Genomic DNA, 17,739 nt, shown 5'->3' on the forward strand with positions numbered 1-17,739 from the left:
TTGCCCAGGTCAAGCGGCAGTTGGGGATCGCAGCAGGGGAACGTGTGTAAGTTGGTCGTAGTTTTTTTTTTGGCTTTTGACGAAGGAGTCGTGCGGGGTTTTTTTTATCATGGAGATCGTGGGTGGAAAGACATATCGATAGGCTACGAGGACCATCACGACGACGTTCGATCCTCCTTTAGTAGAGATTTTTGGGTCGCGCTAAAGCGCTTCTTTAACATAATACAGATGCAGACACTCATATATACGTACATAAATTCATTCCTACGAACACACACATACACACCCTACCTCTGTGAGCAATGTTTGCACATTTTTGTTTGCACTGCACAAACGCATGATTTTATTTTTCAAGCACCGTAGCCGCTCTGGCCTCACGGCATAACAGTACCCAGCCCCACGAATCGCGCCACCTCCAAATCCAGAGTGAACACATCTAGTACGATCCATTAACCAATGGTGGCACTACTACTACCGTAGCAGCCATAGTCCAGCCTAGCTAGAAGGAGAACGTGAAGCGCATGTCGTGTTTGTACACCTGGCCGGGCCTCACCGTCACCGACGGGAACTCGGGGTGGTTCACGGCGTCCGGGTACGCCTGCGTCTCGAGGCAGAACCCGCCGTACTGCTCGTACAGCTTGCCGCCCTTCCCCTGGGTGTGGTTCAGAAAGTTGCCGGTGTAGAGCTGCATGGCCGGCTGGTTGGCCCACAGCTCCAGCGCGCGCCCGGACTTGCCGTCCCGCGCCACCGCCACCTTCCGCATGCCCTCCCCGTCGATGACGTAGTTGATGTCGTACCCGTAGACTTTGCCGCCCATGACCTGCCTGATGCGCGCGCCGATTGGCATCGGCGTGCGGAAGTCGTAGCTGGTGCCAGCCACGGGGTCGACGCGGCCGGACGACGGGAGCATCTCCACGTCCAGCGGGGTGTAGCGGGACGCGGAGAGCTGGAGCGTGTGGCCCAGGATGTCGCCGCTGCCCTCCCCGCCCAGGTTCAGGTACACGTGCTGCAGGAAGTTCACCGGCGTCGCCTTGTTCAGCGCCGTCGCGTTCGTGCGGATGCTCAGCTCGTACGGGCCCGTCAGCTGGTACGTCGCGTACACGTCCAGGTCTCCGGGGAACCCTGCTCATTTCGTCATTTTTAACCATGGCTGTTGAGTGCATTGCGCGATAATAAAAGCTTCTGAACGAAATGGGCCACGTCGATCGCTGCATTTTCGCACCTTGCTCTCCGTCGAAGCTGCGGTAGTACATGGTGATGTATGGGGAGTCGCCGCCGGCGACGTACTCTTTCACCGTCCATATGACCTTGCTGAACCCTCTTTTGCCACCTACACAGTGCAAGCGCACAATCAATGGCGGGTTAATTAGTTCCTTTATATACGCCTCTCGCGCCGCAACAAAGCTCTGATCAAAGCAAGCAGACAATATCATACCATGAATTGCGTTCTTTCCGTCGTTGATGTAGGTATGGTACACTTTTCCGTCGAGGACGAAGCGGCCCCTGGCCATCCTCTGCGCCACCCTCCCATTTAGCGGCCCAAAGTAAGAGGTATCATTCTGAATAGCCAGAGGAAACAACAACTTAAAATTAACGTGGCGTCTCATCATGATGTCAAAAATAAACGTGGTGTCTCATCAGGACAGCAATAAAGTTGACAGATCAGGCGAATAATCGGACAAATCTTTGCTAGGATAAGAAATGATTTCATATGATTGGTTGGCGTGTTGCTTATATATGTACGCATGCACATGGCCTTTCAGATTTTGATTGACAAAATGGATCGGAGCACCACGCTGGAGCGATGGGGCCTGGTCGGCCAGAGTCGTCATTGTGTACCAGCTCAAAGATTGACGGCTCGTGCACAGGACTTTTCTTAAACTTTGTGAGTTGGTGTTGAGGTGTCATTTTCAACTAGTCTAGCATGACGGCTCGCAGATAAGCTTCTCCGAAAATCTGATTGATTGGTGGAAGACTTGGCTCGTGCATGGAAAATTCTGTTGCCGGGCTGTTCTGATCTCGCCATATATGCTTTGACCACTCAAATCAAACTAATGGGAAGAGACTACAGTAGCAAGGGACGTGTGTGTATCACGGGGGAGGGTGAGGATTAGTAGACAATGAACGGAAAATCTGCAGCTGATACGGCAGACGAGGGCAATCCCACGGCCAGAATTATTTTAGAAAACAAAAGCTCTCCCTTCATCATTCCACGACCACAAGTTTTTATAGTTTCTTTTAGAGAAGTTGTTTCACATGGTGGGCAATTAGTGCATTACTCAAAATCACAAGAAGGATTGGATCCACCTATAGCTGCTTGTCGGTTCATTTGTTTATTCATGATCATGTACTCTTGTCTCCTTAATTTTCTCTTCTCTGTACTTTTGATCCTTACATGTAAGAGATTTTCAGAAAAAGTAAAAATGATGAGCTATTGACTATTGACAAAATGGTGGTGAATACAGGGTATTCGGAAGAGCATGCCGGCATTGATGCAAGCCTAAAGGTTGAGTGATATTCTCCTCCTGAGTCGTACTAACGAGCTGTAATCAGGTAAGCCAATTGAACAGATAAGGAATTCAGTGGAACAGTCCATACATATGCCCTGAACCGAAAAAGAAAGAAGCAAAACGAGAAGCGGCGCAAGGTTCGTTCTATGAGCAATCTACATTTCGGACGGACGCTGAAGGAATGCAGCAGAAAAGATAATTTCGAGAAGGGTTCGGTGAACTTACAACATACTCAGCGAGGGTGTCCATGCCCAGCACAACATCAGCCAAATTCCCTGCAAAATAATTTGTTGCGAGGTAAGTGAGTCTCACACGCCACACGAAAGCAAGATCACACATAGAGGGGATATGATTTTCTTGGTACGGGAACCAGATCTCTTCTCATTTTCTGGTGGAAACAAGATCTTTTTTGTTGTTGTTTTTCGGGTAGAGAGAAGAAGATGAAGATACCTTTGGAATCAGGGACGAGGACCGACATGATGGTGGCGCCCCAGTTGGTCATCTTGACGGAGAAATCCCCTCTCTTGAGCTCGTACACGCCGACCATCTTCCTCCTCGCATCGGCGCCGCCGGCCAGCGCGAGGACCGCGAGGCACAAGAGCGCGGGAAGCACCGGAGCCCTCGCCATTGGGGGCCAACACCCTCTCGTAGGTTACCAGTAGCAGGAAGGAAGAAGAGGACGGCTGAGAAAGATGCAGGCCTATATCACGAATGAAGAAGAGGACGGCTATCTCATCCAGAAGGGGCGGGCAGAGCTGTGATATAGGCCGCCGGACAGTTGCAAGGCTGGGCCTGTGCTGCAAGCTTCCCTTTAGACCAGGGATCTCTTTTTAAAATACAGTATATCTTTCTAAAATACAGTGTCTGCTTGAGAAAGGGAGGAAATCAAAAAGAAAACGAGGTCAAAAATTTGGGTTGTCACGCGCTTGCGTACCCACGTGTTGCTTATGGTGCCCATGGATCGATATCGACCTGCTGGCCGTCTTCTTGTAAGGCGTACTGCTGGCCGTCGGTTACTCGGTTGTGGACAGCGTCGGCCGCCCTCGTGCTCGCCGGGTCCCGGCGGTTGGACCAAAGTAAGCAGCGGCGTTTGATCGTCTGACGCAGCCAAACAGAACGCTAAGGCCCAAAAGCTTCACGAAGCAGGCTGTGTTCCGTGCGCTGCAGCTGCTGAGAAACAGCCGGAGCAGGTCAGCGGTGAGAATGCAGCTGGTGGAAAGATATGTTCGGTTTGCCCTGGATGCTGCAAATGTTCTATTAGTGCTGATTAACATGGGTTAGCTTTTTTTTAGGAAATGAATTGCGTGCTAGCTGTTTTTGACCCATTCTTTGCATAATTGTCATGATTGAGACCCATTTAGCCCATCTCTACCTATTTTATCTATTGTTTAAAAGTGACTTAAGCCCGGTTGTGACGGTTTGGCGTTTGGTTTTTTGTCAATTAACTGGGCAATTCTTTTCTGCTTAATTAATCAATGAGGCAAATCTTTTGCCTCTCCTTTTGAAAAAGTAGACTTAAGCATGTATTCTTTTACATGGAAAAGGATCCCGATGGTACTGGTCACATCCTCGCGCCAGTCGCCTCATGCTCGCATCCCTCCTTTAATCCCTCACACACGTACGTGACCTGCTCTTGGGCCCTGCCATTGCTACCTCAGATCTTTATTCCTTTTTCTTCTTTGATGAGACGAATGACACACACAACAACCAAATGCCCCACCATCGTCTTCTTCCTCACCTGTGCTCCTCACGTAGAAGAGAAAAAACCGGCCATATTTTTAATACTGTTACAAAAAATTGAAATCAATTTTTTAGGGACTTTAAAAAAACTTTATCCATTTGAGAAAAGTTCACAAAATTCTAACAAATTGAGAATTTAAATTTTTTCAAAAAATATATAAACCGTTTGCAAAAAATCTCAAATTTGAGAAAAGTTCATGAATTTGAAAATAAGAGAGTAATGATTTGAAAAAAGTTGTGAATTTTGAAAAAGTTCATATATCTTTAGAAAATCATGAATCTTAAAAAGTTCATCTATTTTGAAAAAATGGTTTGCTGATTTTGAAAATAAAAATAAAAATGATTAAGAGTTAGTGGATTTGCAAAACATTCATGCATTTGAAGGAAAAGTTGACGATTTGGAAAAAGTTCACGAATTTAAGAAAAGTGTCCATGGATTTGCAAAAATGTTCACGAATTTGAAAGCTTCACGAATTTAAGAAAAGTATGCGAATTTAGAAAAGAAAAAGGAAATGAAAAGAGAAAATTTGCCTAAGAAAAGAAGAAAATGAAAAAAAGGCCAACTAAAACTAGAAAAAATCAGAATGGGGAGACGGTGAGGCACATCAGGTAAGCTTCCCATTTGGTTACTGTTCATGGACTGCCCAATAACCGACGTTGAGGACGTCAAATAGAATTTGGGATATATCGACGCCAGCACACAATTGGGGCGGATCCTATTTGGCGCTTCAGGCGCTCATTACTGTGTATTTTACAAACAGGTGCCTGAAGCCCTCCAGGCAGGGCCGGGCCCTTTAGCTATATTTTTGTTTTTTGTTTTTATATTTACTTAAATTTCGTGAACTTTTTTCAAAATCGACTTTGTTTGTTTTAAAAATTATGAATATTTCAATTTTGTGAACTTTTTTGAAAATTGATGATTTTTATAGAAAGTTCTATAAATCGATGAAGATTTTTCAAATTCAATGATTTTTTCCAAAAATGATGAAGTTTTACAAATTCGATAAAAATGTAACCAAAGAAATAGTGAATTTGAAAAACATTCATGCATTTGAAAAAGTTAACGATTTGGAAAAAGTTCACAAATTTAAGAAAAGTGTCCATGGGTTTGCAAAATGTTCAAAATTTTGAAATTTTCATGAATTTAAGAGAAGTTGTGGATTTAAGAAAGGTAAAGAAAATGAAAAATAAAGAGATAAGTTGCCTAAGAAAAGAAGAAAATGAAAACTCGATGGGACCGAAATAATTGCAAACGATTACAAAGAGTTGACAATGCCATCTCGGTGGGACCGAGATCCATATCGGTGGATCCAATTTGTTAGGGTTGGGTTTGGTAGTGGTAGTGTCTTGGTAAACTTGGTGGGTCCAGATTGAAAATTTTCGGTGGGACCGAGTTGGATATTAGGGTTTTGGATAGAGAAAGTGGCAAAGGGTTTTGGAGCAATGTCACTAAGAACTTGAGACACCAGATCATCATCAAAGCCTCATCTCCTTTTAATAGTATTGACTTTCCTATGGACTCAATGTGCTCTTGGATCACTTAACCAAAAATGAAGAGTCTTGAGTTTTTGCCAATCCATATCCTTAGCATTTTGAGGGGTCCACATCTCTAGTCCTTGCCATGCCAATCATTGAACTTCCTGAGAATGGATATTAGTTCAATGAAATATATGATGCTATTAATTACCAAAACTACTCGGGGATTAATTGCACTTTCAAGTTCGTAGCATCGTCACCGCAGAAAATTTCTATGCGGAGGGACGAATCGGAGGGTTATGAGGAAAGAGGATAGAGGAGAAGAAATATAGTATGCGCGCTATGATGGCATCAGTGCAGTAGGGTGTAGGAGAGGAGGCCGAGGTGAACGGCGGCGACGATGATGCCACTACAGCAAGACGCAGGGGAGGAGATCGAGCAGAACCACGCTGGCGATGGCGTCAGTGTAACATGACACGGGGTAAAAATCCTAGAGGAATAATTAAGGAGTGTCTTAAATCAGACCACACATATGCATATGTACACTCACGAGGATGGTGTAGATCTACTCTTCTATGATCGCCAAAACAAAAACGTGCAAAACGCAAGTCGTGTGGAACTGCGAGATGAAGCTACTGGTCGAAGAAAATTTCAAACGGTCGACTATGTGCAACGAATTTGAAAAAAATTGTCCAGAATAGATTCAAACATGAGCACGAAATTAAACATTTACAATGGATGAAACTACGAACCAATCACTTGATTGCAACATCAATGTGCTTCTTTTTTTGTAGAACTTATCTCAAACTGAAGCACCGTTGTGTAGATTAGATGGGACTAATAAGTAGACGAGATTATGAGTTAAACGAATAGACGAGGTGCAACCTCAGGTACACCACTTATTAGACCGAGCGAGGTTGCATTGCCTGACCCACCCAGGTGCACTCTCGTGCATCGCATGAGCTTGGCTCACCGGAACTGCCGATTTGGAATTTTATAGTGGGCCTGGCTGGGAGGTGCTTTAAGTACCATGTGATACAACCCTAGGAGGTGCTTTTAGTTTCCGTGTGATGCAGCCCAAACAGTGAATGCACGCAACCAAACAAGCAAATTTTGTCCCGCACGGTCTTGATTGGGTTCTATGCAGGCAACCAAACACGCCCCTACTGTTGCACACTAAATCGCGTCCGCAATAAAGGACTAATTTCCGCATAATTTTTTTTATTTTTTCTTACTATCAAACAAGCCCACGTGTTGCAACGGGAGAGAAAACTCACATGCCCTTAATCCGAACACCCCAAGCACCTCATTTTTTGTACACGTCTTATATTTCAACATAGCGTCGCACCGGTCTTGCCGCATTATCCTTTTTTCCTTCCCACGCCGGTGGTGGTCATGGTACCCACTTGATAACAACGCATTTGGATGTGGTCAACTCTAAGGTGATGAGCTCGGCCACCACACACACCTTTATTAAATTGCACCGGTGCAGAATGTTTAGGACTATATAAACTAATCTCATTGAGTTGATGTGTGGGCCGCCCGCAGTTAGCTACTCTGGAAGTGCAACTATCCCTGGATGGATTTGGTAATCACTAACATCATATAGCTCATTGAACTAATGCTATTTCAAGATGATCATTTCAGAAAGTTCAATGATTGGCATCGATTAGGAATGCAGACCCCTCAAAATGCTAAAGACACAAATTGGCTCAAGCTCAAGACTCTACATTTTCATTTTAGTGATCCAAGATCACATTCAGTCCATAGAAAAAGTCAATACTATTAAAAGGGGATGAGGTGTGGCTTAATGGCTTGCTTGCTCAAAATGCTTAGTGATATGCTCCAAAAGCCCTCAACCACTTTCTCATATCCACATTTGTCCCAAACCAAAAGTCAAACTCGGCCCCACCTAAATTATCTATCCGGCGCCACCGAGTTCATTTGACATAGCCACTCCCAGAAACCCTAGTCACTTCGTCTCACCAATAGGGATCTCGGTCACACCGAGATGGGATTGCAAACTCTCTGTTACCCTTCGTAACGTTTCGGTCCAACCGAGATGAGCGATCGGTCCCACCGAGTTCGCAATGCAAACTCTCTGTTTCCCTTTCGTAACGTTTCGCTCTCACCGAGATGAGCGAATCGGTCCCACCGAGTTTGCCTGAGAAACTCTCTGGTTAGCTTATTACCAAAATTGGTCCCACCGGGTTTGTGTAATCGGTCTCACCAAGATTATGTTATGCCCTAACCCTAATGATATCGGTCCTACCGAGTTGACATGTCGGTCCCACCGAAAATCCTAACGTTCACATTTTGAACTAAATCGGTGTGACCGAGTTTTCTGATTCGGTCCCACCGAGTTTGGTAAATTGTGTGTAATGGTTAGATTTTGTGTGGAGGCTATAAATACCCCTCCACCCACTCTTCATTCAAGGAGAGAGCCATCAGAACAAGCCTACACTTCTAGCATACTTTTTCTGAGAGAAAACCACCTACTCATGTGTTGAGACCAAGATATTCCAATCCAACCACAAGAATCTTGATCTCTAGACTTCCCTAAGTTTCTTTCACTCAAATCACCTTTCCACCAAATCCAAATCTGTGAGAGAGAGAGAGTTGAGTGTTGGGGAGACTATCATTTGAAGCACAAGAGCAAGGAGTTCATCATCCACACACCATCTGTTACCTTTTGGAGAGTGGTGTTGAAGGAAATATGCCCTAGAGGCAATAATAAAGTTGTTATTTATATTTCCTGATATCATGATAAATGTTTTTTATTCATGCTAGAATTGTATTGACCGGAAACTTAGTACATGTGTGAATACATAGATAAACATAGTGTCACTAGTTTGCCTCTACTTGACTAGCTCGTTGAATCAATGATGGTTATGTTTCCTAACCATAGACATGAGTTGTCATTTGATTAGCGGGATCACATCATTAGATAATGATGTGATCGACTTGACCCATCCGTTAGCTTAGCACGATGATCGTTTAGTTTGTTGTTGTTGCTTTCTCCATAACTTATACATGTTCCTATGAATATGAGATCATGCAACTCCCGAATACCGGAGGAACACTTTGTGTGCTACCAAACGTCACAACGTAACTGGGTGATTACAAAGGTGCTCTACAGGTGTCTCCGATGGTGTTTGTTGAGTTGGCATAGATATTGATTATGATTTGTCACTCTGATTGTCGGAGAGGTATCTCTAGGCCCTCTCGGTAATGCACATCAATATAAGCCTTGCAAGCAATGTAGCTAATGAGTTAGTTACGGGATGTAGCATTACGGAACGAGTAAATAGACTTGCCGGTAATGAGATTGAACTAGGTATTGCGATACCGACGATCAAATCTCGGGCAAGTAACATACCGATGACAAAGGGAACAACGTATATCGTTATGCGGTTTGACCGATAAAGATCTTCGTAGAATATGTCGGAGCCAATATGAACATCCAGGTTCTGCTATTGGTTATTGACCAGAGACGTGTCTCGGTCATGTGTACATAGTTCTCGGACCCGTAGGGTCCGCACGCTTAACGTTCGGTGACGATCGGTATTATGAGTTTATGTGTTTTGATGAACCGAAGGTAGTTCGGAGTCCCGGATGTGATCACGGACATGACGAGGAGTCTCGAAATGCTCGAGACGTAAAGATCGATATATTGGAAGCCTATGTTTGGACATCGGAATTGTTCCGGATGAGTTCAGGCATTTTTCGGAGTACCGGGAGGTTACCGGAACCCCCCGGGGGAGTATGTGGGCCTTATTGGGCTTTAGGGGGAAGAGAGAGGGGCTGCCTAGGGCAGGCCGCCCCCCAAGGCCTAGTCCGAATTGGACTAGGGGGGAGGGGTGGCGCCCCCTCCTTCCTTCTCTTCTCTCCTTCCCTTCCTTTTCTCCTACTCCTACTTGGAAAGGGGGGAATCCTACTCCCGGCGGGAGTAGGACTCCCTAGGGCGCTCCATAGTAGAGGGACAGCCCCCCTCCTCCACTCCTTTATATATGGGGGAGAGGGGCACCCCATATACACACAAGTTGATCATTGATCTCTTAGCCGTGTGCGGTGCCCCCCTCCACCATAATCCACGTCGGTCATATCATATCGGTGCTTAGGCGAAGCCCTATTCCGGTAGCATCATACACACCGTCATCATGCTATCGTGCTGACGAAGCTCTTCCTCGACACTCTGCTGGATCGTGAGTTCATGGGACGCCACCGAGCCGAACGTGTGCAGATCACGGAGGTGTCGTACCTTCGGTGCTAGGATCGGTCGATCGTGAAGACGTACGACTACATCAACCGCGTTGTCATAACGCTTCCTCTTACGGTCTATGAGGGTACATGGACAACACTCTTCCCTCTCATTGCTATGCATCACCATGATCTTGCATGTGCGTAGGAATTTTTTTGAAATTACTACGTTCCCCAACAGTGGCATCCGAGCCAGGTTTATGCGTAGATGTTATATGCACGAGTAGAACGCAAAGGAGTTGTGGGCGTGGGTATATACATATTGCTTGCCGTCACTAGTTGTTTCTTGATTCGGCGGTATTGTTGGATGAAGCGGCCCAGACCGACATTACGCGTACGCTTACGCGAGACTGGTTCTACCGACGTGCTTCGCACACAGGTGGATGGTGGGTGTCAGTTTCGCCAAATTTAGTTGAATCGGATTCAATGAACATGGTTATTTCTGAAGATCAAAAAGTAATCACTATACCGCGTTGTGGTTTTTAATGCGTAGGTAAGAACGGTTCTTGCTCAGCCCGTAGCAGCCACATAAAACTTGCAACAACAAAGTAGAGGGCGTCTAACTTGTTTTTGCGGGGCATGTTGTGATGTGATATGGTCAAGACATGATGCTAAAATTTATTGTATGAGATGATCATGTTTTGTAACAAAGTTATCGGCAACTGGCAGGAGCCATATGGTTGTCACTTTATTGTATGAAATGCAATCGCCATGTAATTGCTTTACTTTATCAGTAAGAGGTAGTGATAGTCGTAGAAGAAATAGTTGGCGAGATGACAACGATGCTTCGATGGAGATCAAGGTGTCAAGCCGGTGACGATGGTGATCATGACGGTGCTTTGGAGATGGAGATCAAAGGCACAATATGATGATGGCCATATCATATCACTTATATTGATTGCATGTGATGTTTATCCTTTATGCATCTTATTTTGCTTAGTTCGGCGGTAGCATTATAAGATGATCTCTCACTAAATTTCAAGGTATAAGTGTTCTCCCTGAGTATGCACCGTTGCTACAGTTCGTTGTGCCGAGACACCACGTGATGATCGGGTGTGATAAGCTCTACGTTCACATACAACGGGTGCAAGCCAGTTTTGCACACGTAGAATAATCGGGTTAAACTTGACGAGCCTAGCATATGCAGATATGGCCTCGGAACACTGAGACCGAAAGGTCGAGCGTATCATATAGAAGATATGATCAACATAGTGATGTTCACCATTGAAAACTACTCCATCTCACGTGATGATCGGACATGGTTTAGTTGATATGGATCACATGATCACTTAGATGATTAGAGAGATGTCTATCTAAGTGGGAGTTCTTAAGTAATTTGATTAATTGAACTTTAATTTATTATGAACTTAGTACTTGATAATATTTTGCATGTCTATGTTGTTGTAGATAGATGGCCCATGTTGTTGTTCCGTTGAATTTTAATGCGCTCCTAGAGAAATCAAAGTTGAAAGATGATGGTAGCAACTACACGGACTGGGTCCATAACTTGAGGATTATCCTCATTGCTGCACAGAAGAATTACGTCCTGGAAGCACCGCTAGGTGACAAACCCGCTGCAGGAGCAACGCTAGATGTTGTGAACACCTGGCAGAGCAAAGCTGATGACTACTCGATAGTTCAGTGTGCCATGCGTTATGACTTAGAACCGGGACTTCAACGACGTTTTGAACATCATGGAGCATATGAGATGTTCCAGGAGTTGAAGTTAATATTTCAAGCAAATGCCCGGATTGAGAGATATGAAGTCTCCAATAAGTTCTATAGCTGCAAGATGGAGGAGAATAGTTCTATCAGTGAACATATACTCAAAATGTCTGGGTACCACAACCACTTGACTCAACTGGGAGTTAATCTTCCTGATGATAGTGTCATTGATAGAGTTCTTCAATCACTGCCACCAAGCTACAAGAGCTTCGTGATGAACTATAATATGCGAGGGATGGATAAGACGATTCCTGAGCTCTTCGCAATGCTAAAGGCTGTGGAGGTATAAATCAAGAAGGAGCATCAAGTGTTGATGGTCAACAAGACCACCGGCTTCAAGAAAAATGGTAAAGGGAAGAAGGGGAACTTCAAGAAGAATAGCAAGCCAGTTGCTGCTCAAGTGAAGAAACCCAAGTCTGGACCTAAGCCTGAGACTGAGTGCTTCTACTGCAAAGGAACTGGTCACTGGAAGCGGAACTGCCCCAAGTATTTGGCGGAGAAGAAGGATGGCAAAGTGAAAGGTATATTTGATATACATGGTATTGATATGTACCTTACTAATTCTCGCAGTAGTGCCTGGGTATTTGATACTAGTTCATTTGCTAATATTTGCAACTGAAATAGGGGCTACGGATTAAGCGAAGATTGGCTAAGGATGAGGTGACGATGCACCTGGGAAATGGTTCCAAAGTCGATGTGATCGTCGTCGGCACGCTACCTCTACATCTACCTTCGGGATTAGTTTTAGACCTAAATAATTGTTATTTGGTTCCAGCGTTGAGCATGACCATTATATCTAGATCTTGTTTGATGCGAGACGGTTATTCATTTAAATCGGAGAATAATGGTTGTTCTATTTATATGAGTAATATCTTTTATGGTCATGCACCCTTGATGAGTGGTCTATTTTTACTAAATCTTGATAGTAGTGATACACATGTTCATAGTATTGAAGCCAAAAGATGCAGAGTTGATAATGATAGTGCAACTTATTTGTGGCACTGCCGTTTAGGTCATATTGGTGTAAAGCGCATGAAGAAACTCCATTCTGATAGACTTCCGGAATCACTTGATTATGAATCACTTGGTACTTGCGAACCATGCCTCATGAGCAAGATGACTAAAACTCCGTTCTCCGGAACAATGGAGCGAGCAATAAAGTTATTGGAAATCATACATACTGATGTATGTGGTCCAATGAACATTGAAGCTCATGGCGGATATCGTTATTTTCTCACCTTCACAGATGATTTGAGCAGATATGGGTATATCTACTTAATGAAACATAAGTCTGAAACATTTGAAAAGTTCAAAGAATTTCAGAGTGAAGTGGAAAATCATCGTAACAAGAAAATCAAGTTTCTACGATCTGATCATGGAGGTGAATATTTGAGTTATGAGTTTGGACTTCATTTGAAACAATGCAGAATAGTTTCACAACTCATGCCACCTGGAACACCACAATGTAATGTTGTGTCCAAATGTCGTAACCGCACTTTATTAGATATGGTGCGATCTATGATGTCTCTCACTGATTTACCGCTATCGTTTTGGGGTTATGCTTTAGAGACGGCTGCATTCACGTTAAATAGGGCACCATCTAAATCCGTTGAGACGACACCTTATGAACTGTGGTTTGGCAAGAAACCCAAGTTGTCGTTTCTTAAAGTTTGGGGTTGCGATGCTTATGTGAAAAAGCTTCAACATGATAAGCTCGAACCCAAATCGGAGAAATGTGTCTTCATAGGATACCCAAAGGAGACTGTTGGGTACACCTTCTATCACAGATCCGAAGGCAAGATATTCGTTGCTAAGAATGGATCCTTTCTATAGAAGGAGTTTCTCTCGAAAGAAGTGAGTGGGAGGAAAGTAGTACTTGACAAGGTAATTGTACCTTATCCCTTATTGGAAAGTAGTTCATCACTGAAATTAGTTCCAGTGATTCCTACACCAGTAAGTGAGGAAGCTAATGATGATGATCATGAAACTTCTGATCAAGTTACTACCGAACCTCGTAGGTCAACCAGAATAAGATCCGCACCAGTGTGGTACGGTAATCCTGTTCTGGAAGTCATGTTACTTGACCATGACAAACCTACAAACTACGAGGAAGCGATGATGAGCCCAGATTCTGCAAAATGGCTTGAGGCCATGAAACCTGAGATGGGATCCATGTATGAGAACAAAGTATGGACTTAGGTTGACTTGCACGATGATTGGCAGGCCATAGAGAATAAATGGATCTTCAAGAAGAAGACTGACGCTGACGTAATGTTACTGTCTACAAAGCACGACTTGTTGCGAAAGGTTTTTGACAAGTTCAAGGAGTTGACAACCATGGGACCTTCTCACCTGTAGCGATGCTTAAGTCTGTCCGAATCATGTTAGCAATTGCCGCATTTTATGATTATGAAATTTGGCAAATGGATGTCAAAACTGCATTCCTTAATGGATATCTTAAAGAAGAGTTGTATATGATGCAACCATAAGGTTTTGTCGATCCAAAAGGTGCTAACAAAGTGTGCAAGCTCCAACGATCCATTTATGGACTGGTGCAAGCCTCTCGGAGTTGGAATATATGCTTTGATAGTGTGATCAAAGCAATGGTTTTATACAGACTTTTGGAGAAGCCTGTATTTACAAGAAAGTGAGTGGGAGCTCTGTAGCATTTTTGATATTATATGTGGATGCCATATTGCTGATCGGAAATGATACTGTATTTCTGAATAGCATAAAAATACTTGAATAAGAATTTTTCAATGAAAGACCTCGGTGAAGCTGCTTATTTATTGGGCATCAAGATCTATAGAGATAGATCAAGACGCTTAATTGGACTTTCACAAAGCACATACCTTGATAAAGTTTTGAAGAAGTTCAAAATGGATCAAGCAAAGAAAGGGTTCTTGCATGTGCTACAAGGTGTAAAGTTGAGTCAGACTCAATGCCTGACCACTGCAGAAGATAGAGAGAAAATGTGTTCCCTATGCTTCAGCCATAGGCTCTATCATGTATGCAATGCTGTGTACCAAACCTGATGTGTGCCTTGCTATCAGTCTAGTAGGGAGGTACCAAAGTAATCCAGGAGTGGATCACTGGACAGTGGTCAAGAACATCCTGAAATACCTGAAAAGGACTAAGGATATGTTTCTCGTATATGGAGGTGCCAAAGAGCTCGTCGTAAACGGTTACGTCGATGCAAGCTTTGACACTGATCCGGATGACTCTAAGTCACAAACTGGATACATATTTTTATTAAATGGTGGAGCTGTCAGTTGGTGCAGATCCAAGCAGAGCATCGTGGCGGGATCTACATTGTGAAGCGGAGGACATAGTTGCTTCGGAAGTAGCAAATGAAGGAGTCTGGATGAAGGAGTTCATATCCGATCTAGGTGTCATACCTAGTGCATCGGGTCCAATGAAAATCTTGTGACAATACTGGTGCAATTGCCTTGGCAAAGGAATCCAGATTTCACAAGAGAAACAAGCACATCAAGAGATGCTTCAATTCCATCCGCGATCAAGTCAAGGAGGGAGACATAGATATTGCAAGATACATACGGATCTGGATGGTGCAGACCCGTTGACTAAGCCTCTCTCACAAGCAAAACATGATCAACACCAAGACTCCATGGGTGTTAGAATCATTACAATGTAATCTAGATTATTGACTCTAGTGCAAGTGGGAGACTGAAGGAAATATGCCCTAGAGGCAATAATAAAGTTGTTATTTATATTTCCTTATATCATGATAAATGTTTATTATTCATGCTAGAATTGTATTAACTAGAAACTTAGTACATGTGTGAATACATAGACAAACAGAGTGTCACTAGTTAGCCTCTACTTGACTAGCTCGTTGAATCAATGATGGTTATGTTTCCTAACCATAGACATGAGTTGTCATTTGATTAACAAGATCACATCATTAGAGAATGATGTGATTGACTTGACCCATCCGTTATCTTAGCACGATGATCGTTTAGTTTGTTATTGTTGCTTTCTCCATAACTTATACATGTTCCTATGACTATGAGATCATGCAAATCCTGAATACCGGAGGAACACTTTGTGTGCTACCAAACGTCGCAACGTAACTGGGTGATTATAAAGGTGCTCTACAGGTGTCTCCGATGGTGTTTGTTGAGTTGGCATAGATCGAGATTAGGATTTGTCACTCCGATTGTCGGAGAGGTATCTCTGGGCCCTCTCGGTAATGCACATCAATATAAGACTTGCAAGCAATGTAGATAATGAGTTAGTTACAGGATGTAGCATTATGGAACGAGTAAAGAGACTTGCCGGTAACAAGACTGAACTAGGTATTGAGATACCGACGATCGAGTCTCGGGCAAGTAACATACCGATGACAAAGGGAAAAACGTATATCATTATGCAGTTTGACCGATAAAGATCTTCATAGAATATGTGGGAGCCAATATGAACATCGAGGTTCCGCTATTGGTTATTGACCGGAGACGTGTCTCGGTCATGTCTACATAGTTCTCGAACCCGTAGGGTCCGCACCCTTAACGTTCAGTGACGATCGGTATTATGAGTTTATGTGTTTTGATGAACTGAAGGTAGTTTGGAATCCCGGATTTGATCGCGAACATGACGAGGAGTCTCGAAATGGTCGAGATGTAAAGATCGATATATTGGAAGCCTATGTTTGGACATCGAAATGGTTCCGGATGAGTTCGGGCATTTTCCGGAGTACTAGGAGGTTACCGGAACCCCCCAGAGAGTATATGGGCCTTATTGGGCTTTAGGGGAAAGAGAGAGGGGCTGCCTAGGGCAGGCCACGCGCCCCCAAGGCCTAGTACGAATTGGACAAGGGGGGAGGGGCGGCGCCCCCTGATGAAGCTATGTACCTAGGGTAGGGTCATGGATCTGTCCAAGATACCCTCCCCAAGGACATCTCTAAAGGAACCAGAAGCGGTAGAAGCAAAATCATCATCCACTCGATCGTGAAGCTATGTTCCACTTGGCAGTATAGAAGACACTCGACTATGCGAACAACCACTCGACGAAACAAGAAACCACTCGTTGTGTAGAAGACCTAACGTCACTCAGGATGACAACGGTAGGTCATTCACTCTGCAACCTTAAAGATCATTTATATCTATTTATTACTAGCGTTACCAGTAACGCCCTGCCTTAATGTACATTGAACCCTTTGTAATGTGGGCTGGCTGGGGTCCTGGAGCACTCTATATAAGCCACCCCTCCTCCGAGACAAGGGTTCGCACCCTTTGTAATTCACACGCATATATTCAGTCACCACCTCCGGGCTCCGAGACGTAGGGCTATTACTTCCTTCAAGAAGGGCCTGAACTCGTAAAACTCGCGTGTACAACTCCTCCATAGCTAGGATCTTGCCTCTACATTCCTACCCCTATTCTACTGTCAGGCTTAGAACCACGATAGTTGGCGCCCACCGTGAGGCAGGTGTCTTAGCGACTTGTTGGAGAAGTTGCAATTTTTCCGATCCCCTTCATCATGGTTTCAGGCGGAGGTTTGGCTGAGGGCCGCGAGATCTGTCTCGACGCGCTTGTGTTTGTCATCGACGACTCCGCTTGGCTTCAGGAGGCTCCACTTGACGTCGACGCACTCCCCTCCCGCGAGGCGATGCACTTTCGCGCATGCGTCCGCGACGTCCTCCTGCGGCATCCGTCGACCCAGTATCAGTCGGCTCCAACAGCTTTCATCCTCCCTGCGGCCCGCCGGAGCAAATGTTCCAGTCAGTCGAGGCTTCAACGGTGGGTGAGGCATGCGGTGGCTCGCCAGTCGGCCACCCCTCAAGTCACGGCAATCGAACCCGACGAAACTCTCAACGGCCTGTTCGATCTGTCGACTGGCTTCGTAGAGACTGCATCTGAGTGTGACAGCAGCAACCCAGCGGCAGAAGTTTTGATGGTCAATGGACCATGCAGTCCTCCTGGCTTCACCCGTGAAGACGGAAGTGATGGGGACGGTGATCCGTCGCGCGTTCATGAAGAGTACCGCCCCGAACCCCTCTCTTCGCAGC

At 44.6% G+C, this 17,739-nt stretch overlaps 1 protein-coding gene across 2 annotated transcripts in view; it reads right to left on the minus strand.

Annotated features, from left to right (window-relative positions):
• Positions 1-243: 243 nt before the first annotated feature.
• LOC125538669 (galactose mutarotase-like) overlaps positions 244-17,739 on the minus strand; it is a 40,860-nt gene continuing 23,364 nt past the window's right edge. Inside the window, exons 1-5 of one of the 2 annotated variants that reach the window (XM_048701939.1) lie at positions 2,961-3,322; positions 2,736-2,785; positions 1,436-1,559; positions 1,223-1,330; positions 244-1,122 (exon numbers count right to left, since the gene is read on the minus strand). In XM_048701939.1, the coding sequence (XP_048557896.1) occupies positions 500-1,122; positions 1,223-1,330; positions 1,436-1,559; positions 2,736-2,785; positions 2,961-3,138 (1,083 nt within the window). In that variant the 5' untranslated portion in view covers positions 3,139-3,322 and the 3' untranslated portion in view covers positions 244-499. Of the gene's footprint in view, positions 1,123-1,222; positions 1,331-1,435; positions 1,560-2,735; positions 2,786-2,960; positions 3,323-17,739 lie in introns of those variants that run through there. The other variant, XM_048701938.1, reaches the window with a different exon arrangement.

This window comes from Triticum urartu, chromosome 2 (genome assembly GCF_003073215.2).
Source record: "Triticum urartu cultivar G1812 chromosome 2, Tu2.1, whole genome shotgun sequence".
Lineage (NCBI taxonomy): Eukaryota > Viridiplantae > Streptophyta > Magnoliopsida > Poales > Poaceae > Triticum > Triticum urartu.